This window comes from Hyaena hyaena, unplaced genomic scaffold (assembly GCF_003009895.1).
Source record: "Hyaena hyaena isolate Hyena2069 unplaced genomic scaffold, ASM300989v1 scaffold_943, whole genome shotgun sequence".
Classification (NCBI taxonomy): Eukaryota; Metazoa; Chordata; class Mammalia; order Carnivora; family Hyaenidae; genus Hyaena; species Hyaena hyaena.
Window position 1 is genome coordinate 730,945 of NW_024081575.1, and position 7,603 is coordinate 738,547.

Genomic DNA, 7,603 nt, shown 5'->3' on the forward strand with positions numbered 1-7,603 from the left:
GGCAGCGGGGAGGGGCTGAGGTCCAGCTGCCTTTGTTCCCTCCCTGCCCTCAGGAGCCCTTTGTGACCAGCCCACGGCTCTGTGATGTGATGTCCCCAAGTACAAGCTCAGTGCTCAGTCATGTGAGGGCAGCAGTGGGACCAGGCGCTAATGCTTCTTCCAGGAAAGAGATGGAGAATATTCTCTTGGCTCTGAAAAGCATGAGCGCCGGTTGGCTGAGCTCCAGCCCCTCCTCCTGGACGACCGGGACCACCTTCGCCTTCCTGTGTGGACTGTGGCTCTTCCTCCTGCTAATCTCCTGCTTCCAGACTGACCCGTCGTCCTCACCACCACGTCGGAAACGCAGACTCAGCAGAAAGGTAAGGAAGCCTGGCCCGGGCCCGGCAGAGTATGATGCTGTCTCCTTTCCCGTTACTATTTCCGCTTTCCTGAGTCCCTGCAGAGACTCCTGGGATGGGAAAGAACGGAACGTGTGTTCTCGGGAAAGAGGGAACGCCATCCTTCCGGGGACAAGCCAGACCAGGCCGGCTTAGAGAGGGCGGGGGGGTTCTCCCCGGAGACCCCAGGCCAGGAGGCCGCGTGTGGTAGAGGCTCCGGGGCCACGTCCCGGGCAGTGAGCAGAGGACTGAGGCCAAGCGCTCCGTCTCCAGCGGAGGACCGGCCCCCAGCCCTGGGCCGGCAGCCCCCTCCCCGGGGCAGGCGTCCCGGGAGAACTCTGCCCTGCGGGGGCTGGTGGAGGGCAGCGCCGAGCCCGGGGGGCCCCAGCAGGGCCAGCGGTGGGGCCCTGGCCTCGGGAAGCAGGGTCCCACCCGAAGGAGCTGAGATGCACCCGCAGGTCCGGGAATGTTCCTTGAGCAGAACAGGGACCGAGAAATTTCTCGCAGAGAAAATCCTTGTGTACATTCTTCAAGTAGAAAAACTGAAAATACCCACTTTGAAAATGAGTAAGAAGAAAGAAAGCCAACCCCCCCCCCCCATTAGTTGAAGGTAGGAAGTCACGCTGCTCATGAACACGGAGCATCTGCTGCCGGAGAGGAGAGACTGGGGGTCCCAGCCCCTCCCCCCCCCATGCTCTCTGTCTCACCAGCAGGTAGAGCTGAGGCGCAGGAGCATCAGAGACAAGAAGAAAAGCGAACTTCTGAAAGGTGAGCGCCTGCCACTCAGCCCTGCGCCCCTGGCTGGTGTCCCTCCAGCGCCCATCCCCACCGTCTCCAGGACACCCCGGTCCGTCCCTCAGGAAACAGAGCCCCGGAGGCGCCGGGGACCGAGGGCGGAACCCCGACGCCTCCCAGATTCTGGGCCAGAACAAGCCCAGGGGCTGGACCCGGGTGCCGCCCGCCAGGACCCCGGGACCCCCGGCTCCAGCTGTGGACAAGTTCCTCTGGGAGGCGACCGGGCCTTTCTCACCCCCCCCACCCCCCCCAAGTCATGAACGGGGAAGCTCTTTGTAAAGGACGAAGCTGTCCCCACGAGTCTTGTTGTCACTGCGAGACCATGTGGCCTTGGACACTGATGTCTGGGGCTCCCAAGTCTAATCCCCCAAAGGTCTCCCCTAAAGAGACATAGCCCCCAGCCTCCTTGTAAGACCCCCGGGGCCTGGCCTGCACCTCTGTGACCCGGTCTCCTGTCTCCAGCCTGCAGAGATTGTCTGCAAGAACTGGATGGGGTTCGGGACCTGGTTTCCCTTCTGCAAAGGTAAAGAATCTGCCCCCTTCGCTCCCGGGTGGGCTTCTCAGAGCCTCGGGTGGGGCCCCAGGCCTGTGGGGGGCGGGGGAGCCCTGGGGACGGGGAGTGACACGGCCCTGGGGGGAGGGGCAGTGGGAGCACTGTGCAAGGTGGGGTGGGGGTGGGGGGCCCAGAGGGCCGTGCTGGCCACCCCCGGCCTGGCTGTCCGGGCCGCAGCGTGTGCCTCCTGTCTCCTGCAGCCACCGGGGGCGGCGTCCTGACCACGGAGGCCTCCCCCAGCCCTTAGGGCAAGAAGGCCCTGGGGACGTGTGCGAAGCGGCACCTGCGGGAGCCCAGCGGCCCTGCGGGGGGCCCGTGAAGGATGTGGCGCCCACCACGCCCGGGTCGGCTTCCCCCACGCTCCTGGCCTCCACGCCGTCACCAAGCCCACCGACCTCCTCAGTTTCTGTTCGTTCGAACTCCTCCCTGAGTCCTTCTTGGCTACCAGAGTCTCTCCTGCCCCCCGATGGCTTTTCCGCCCTGCCCCTTGGTCCTTCCCCTTCCCCGCCCTGCCTCCCGTCTCCAGAGGCCGGCCCTCCACCCCAGACGGCCTCCCCCACCCCCCCGCGGCCAGACTCTACCTTAGCCCTCCTTCCGTGCAAGGCGTTGGCACTGCCACTGAATGCCGTCCCTCGGAGCCCGTGCTGGCGCACCGCCGGGTCAGCCGCTCCCCTGCCAGGCCTGGGCCGCCCGAGCTGTCCCGGCCCGGCCCTGTCGTGGTGGTGGGCGGCCCAGGCCTGGGGCCTGTCCGCCTCAACACGCCTGGAGTCGCGGCAGGGGCCTCCGGCCCACCGCCACCCGGAGGCGTTGTTCTGGAGGGACCCCAACACGCAGGCGGAGCCTGGCGTCCTCTCTTTCATCGATCCTGACGTCCAGAAGCTCCTGGAGATTCTCATCACCAAGAGATCAGAACTGAGGATCTGGAAGGAGAAGGAAAAGGAAGAAGGGTCAGACTCCCACTTGCACCCTTTGGGGAGCGTGTTCACGTCACCGCGGGGCAAGCCGGACACCGTGGGCTGCCGACCCCTCTGGAGCATGCAAGGCGGGCCCCAGCAGCTGCTCGGCCCGGAGAAGCCTCCATATCCCGAGGTTCGGGGGGGCCGTTTGCAGCCGGTATGTAGCCAGCTCTTCTGGGGTCTCCCCATTCTGCACAGTGAGTCCTTGGTGGCCACTGTCAGCCTGACTGGTTCCCCACTGGACTTGACGCCTGTCATTTTCAATGAACCGTCTCATGCCTTATCATTCCAAATTCAGGACAGCGTAGCTTCTCATCCGTCACCGGCCCAGCCCTTCCCTCACACTTCGGCCGAGCCCCAAGCCTTGACCCCAGGCTTGACCCAGCCTCAGGACCCGCCTCCGGCTCAGGTCGAGCCCCAGGCCCAGCCCGCACCCTCTGTCCCAACGGGACTGCCTTCTCTCCCGCCCCAGATGGCCGGGGAGGCAGCTGACCCTCCAGTGCAGGATAACACACCACCTTTCATCCCAAATGCAATTCAAAACCTGGAGAGTCACTTTTTGAAGAAGCAACTAGAAAGGAGCAGGACTTTACCCTCTGTGGTGAAACGATCTCAGGAAGTCTTCAGCCAGGTCCTTCCTGACTTTCCCCAGGACAGCGAGGCCCCCCAGACCCCCAGGACAGCGTCCGTCCTTCCCTGCCCCTCAGGGGACTCGATCGCCCCTGAGCTCCGGGAACACCTAGAGCAACACTTTTGGAAGAAATCCATGAAGCAGCAAGATGGCGGGACCCACAAGATCCAACACTCGGTGGAGCTGAGCCGGCCCCACGGCGAGCTCCCGAAGGCATCACAGGCACAGAGTGGAAGCCGCCAGGCTGCCCAGAAGACCAGGCCCAGGCGCCCAGCAAGGACCATGCCAGGTAAAAGCCTGGGCAAGGATACCGGGCCCAGTGTGGGGGGCGCCGAGAAAGATCTACACAGGAGCTTGACCAGCTCTTCACTGAAGGTTTCAAGAATAAGCTCTGAGGGGTCAGACTTGACGAAGCCCCGAACGAGCGGCCCAGACCAGAACCACCCAGAAAAGCTCCTGAGAGCCCATTTGGGCAGGAAATCAGGGCAGATCAGAGAGGGTCAGATCCCTGTGGGCATTCATCAATCCAGGCTTGGTGTCAACCATGCCTCGGACCTTCCTGCCAAGCCAAGTGCTCACAGAGAAACTGGAAATCTAGCATTTTCCAAGTGTCCGGAGCCCTGTGTGAACATCTCCCATGATTTTTCCATCCTCAGTCCATACACTCAACGGATGCTGGAGGCACATATTATAAGGTTCCGGGTGAAGCACAGATGGGGCCTACCCCTCAGGGTCCTCAAGCCTCTCAGTCTCTTTAAGTTGAAAAAGAGCTCAATCTTTCCACCGCCCTCCACTCCCTGCTTGGCCACCTGTCCACCTAAGGCCCGGGCGAAAGCCAAGTTCTTGGAAAACCCGCCTCAGCCCCATCAAGGAGGGGTGGTAATAACAGAAGAGTCCGTTCCCACCTTGAGGGCTCCCCTTCTTGCCCCCCAGCCTGCGCGTGAGGAAGTCCAGGCTGGGCAGGCCCTGGGCAGGTCCTCCTCTGGTGACGGCCGTGGGCCCTCGGGGGTCCCTCTGGCTGGACGGGAGGCCGGGCCACACTCTCAGACCCCCACATACAGCTTCGTGGGCAGAATCTGGCACAGCGAGATCGGCGCGGGGGCTCTTGAGAATCTCAGCTTGGAGGCAAGTCCAGGTCCAGCAATGGCCACAGATGAGCCGATGAGGGAGAGCGGGGGTTGGACTTCATGGGACTCCTGCTGCAGCGTAAAGGTACTAGACCTCGGCTTAGAATCCCAGTCTTCCAGGGCCAGAGAGGGCTCTGCGTGGGGAGACTCCCTGGACCCCAGTGAAAGCATCCATGCGGATGTGAGAAGACTGGGGTCGTCCGGGAGCAGCCAAGGCCTCTCAACACCCACAGCGTTGGCGGGTCTAGGCCAGGACAAGCCTAAAGGGGTTGAGCTCCGGGGGCTGGCGGGGTGCGCAGGGCCCGAAGGCCGAGGCGGCAGCGTGCTCCTGCAAGACTGTGAAAGGGGAGTGCTCCTGCAAGACTGTGAAACGGGAGTGCTCCTGCAAGACTGTGAAACGGGAGTGCTCCTGCAAGACTGCGTCTCCAACGAACTCCTGGAGGGCTGCCGCTCCGACGTGCTCCTCGCTGCCGACGTCTTGGCCTCTCACGGCTCTCTGCCTGGCTTCCCGAGTGAGTCCAGCACAGACACGTCGACTTCCCAGACGATCCTCCACTTCAGAGCGAGTGCGCAGAACAGCGAGGGGCAGCGGGGGCCCCTGAGGCCGCCGGGCCTCCGGAAGACCCAGAGCGGCCGCCCGGACCGCAGAGACGACCGCTGGAGGTTCAGCCTGGGGGGGCGTGACAAATGGCTGGCGGAGCTCAGGGCCTTCCAGGCCAGCGTGATGCACTGCCCTCCCCGGGACCAGGAGTCAGCAGAGATCCTGAGAAGCGAGCTCGGTCAGCTCCTGCCCAAGGAGGCCGCTCCCCCCGAAAGCCGCTTCAGAAGGCGGATGAGGCGCTTCCTGCAGTGGATTTTTCCCAGCAAAGGCAAAAGACCGGAAGATTCCCCGCGCCAGGGCGAGCCGGCCCCCACCCCCGCCCAGAGGCCGGGGTCCGGCTCAGGCATATCAGTTGAGGACGACAAGACTCAGGTGCTCATGACAGCCATGGGACACATCCTGGAGGAGAAAACGGTGCCTCACCGGGGACTTAGAGCCTCGGAGTTCAACTGGTGCAAGCGGGAACTCCAGGCACAGGCCGGGCCCGGCGTCTGCTACCACAAGGTTCTCTCCTACCAAGAGCAGAGGAGAGTGATGAGAGAGACAGCCTCCAAGGGCCACGGCTGTCCTAACAAGGCCCCGTGCGTCAGGGGCAGAGACAGCAAGTGGGCCTTCGTACCCCAGACGCTGGGGTCCCCAGGCACACCCTGCCACCACGGGCCGATGGGGGCCAGAGCCTCAGGCCGCCCTCACCACCCCCACTGTCCCAGGCACTGCCTCCTTCAAAAACACGTTCCGTCTGGCCATTCAGCGTGTGCAGCTCACGCCTTTCTCGGGAAGACACCTTTTCTCCAAGAACGAATGCATACAGTACAGAGAAAAACGTATTTTTCTCAGGTCAGCACATCGTCTATGGACTAATGGCTTCTTCATACCACAATTTTTATTGTTTTCCAAAATATATGTTTGTTTTTCTCACGAGAGGAGCTGGCCTCTGTCTGTGCTCTGTCAGGGGTGGGGGAGGGAAGGAGTGGGTCAGGGCATGCTCTCCCCCAGTGCCTGCTGTGGCTCCCAGAAGGGACAGGGCCCTGGAAGGAAGGTGACCACGTGGTGTGCTCCAGACCCCGCTCCCTCACACACCTTCGGGTTCCACACAAATGAAAGAGGAGCACAACCTGGAAGCCCCCACCCCAGGATCTGGCTCCGCCCATCCCGGCCCGCTCTCTCGCTCCCTCTCTCCCTTTCTCTCCCTCCCTCCCTTGAACCGCAGGGGACTCTAGGCGACCATAGGGGAGGGTCTGCAGAGGCAGAAACCCCTGGGCCCCAGGGCGCCTGGAAGAGAACCTCACATCAGAGCGGGGAGCACAGTTTGGAGGCCAGGCTGGGCCTGAGGGCAGCGGTGGGAGAGATGCTGCCCCCGCACCCCGTCGCCTGCCCCAGGACCCCTGATGGAGCTGGGGTGCAGATGGGCTGGGAGCCCCCCCCTTAGCTCAGCGTCACCCCCCTGCTTTCTCGCCCTGGACCAGCGCCGGAGGAGGACGCGCTCCCAGCTCGGGGGGTGAGCGGGCGGGGGGCGCCCTGCCCCGGGGTGCGGTGCCCCGGGAGCCCGCGATGCCCGCTGCCACCCGCCGGCCCCGAGGGGGGAGCCGCTCCGGCCGCAGGGGCCTCTCCGCAGACGGCCAGGGGGCACCGGCGTCCGCCGGGGCAGGTGCCCTTCTGCGCAGCCTCCTGAGCCTGCGCGGCGCCGGGGCCCGGGCGGACGGGGACTTAACGAGGGGCCCAAGGACGGCCCCCAGGGAACGGCGGGGGTCGGGGTGGGGCCTCACTCGTGGGGTGGACAGTCCCGCCCCAGGAGAGGCCCCGTCCAGGTGCAGCAGGCAGGGCCCTGCCCCCACCCGTCAGGACCCCGCATGTGGGCCGGGGACCTGGTGCCGGGCGCGGCGGGCGGCACAGCCCTGCTGGGCCACCGCTTCTCTCCGCGGCCAGGCCCTGCCTGTGGGCTCTGTCCCCCGAGGCAGCCCCCCGGGGGGTGGGGGGCAGCAGTGACCATGCAGCCAGGACCTGGGGGGACCCAGCGGTGACCGAGCAGCCAGGACCTGCGGGGGGGCGGGGGACCCAGCGGTGACCGTGCAGCCAGGACCTGGGGGGACCCAGCGGTGACCGTGCAGCCAGGACTGGGGGGACCCAGCGGTGACCGTGCAGCCAGGACTGGGGGATGGGGGGCGGGGACCAGGACAGAGAGCACCCTGGGTCCTCGGGAGCTCAGGACAGGGTGGCCCGGAGCAGGGTCCCTGAGCCCCTCAGGGGCACCGAGAGGTGGGCTCGGGGGGCGGGGGAGCTGGACGGGGACCCCGCAGGCCCCTCGGGAGAAGGGCTGCAGGCAGGAGGCTGAGGGAGCCGCAGGGGACAGGAAGGAGCCGGCCCGTGCCCTCCACCTGCCGGAGGCGCAGTAAGGTGGGAAAGGGACAGAGCTCCCCGCGCTGTGAGACCCCCACAGAGACCCCCACAGAGACCTTCACAGAGACCCCCACAGAGACCTCCACAGAGACCCCCACAGAGACCTCCACAGAGACCCCCACAGAGACCTCCACAGAGACCTCCACAGAGACCTCCCACAGAGACC

General features: G+C 65.1%; 1 protein-coding gene across 1 annotated transcript; it reads left to right on the forward strand.

The window, feature by feature from the left end:
• The first annotated feature begins 92 nt into the window (after positions 1-92).
• On the forward strand, positions 93-5,932 carry LOC120223058 (spermatogenesis-associated protein 31E1-like). Its single transcript, XM_039221108.1, has 4 exons — positions 93-359; positions 1,088-1,145; positions 1,635-1,695; positions 1,926-5,932. Exons 1-4 carry the CDS (start codon positions 171-173, stop codon positions 5,899-5,901), a joined length of 4,284 nt encoding a protein of 1,427 aa, XP_039077039.1. The 5' UTR covers positions 93-170; the 3' UTR covers positions 5,902-5,932.
• Positions 5,933-7,603: the final 1,671 nt, after the last annotated feature.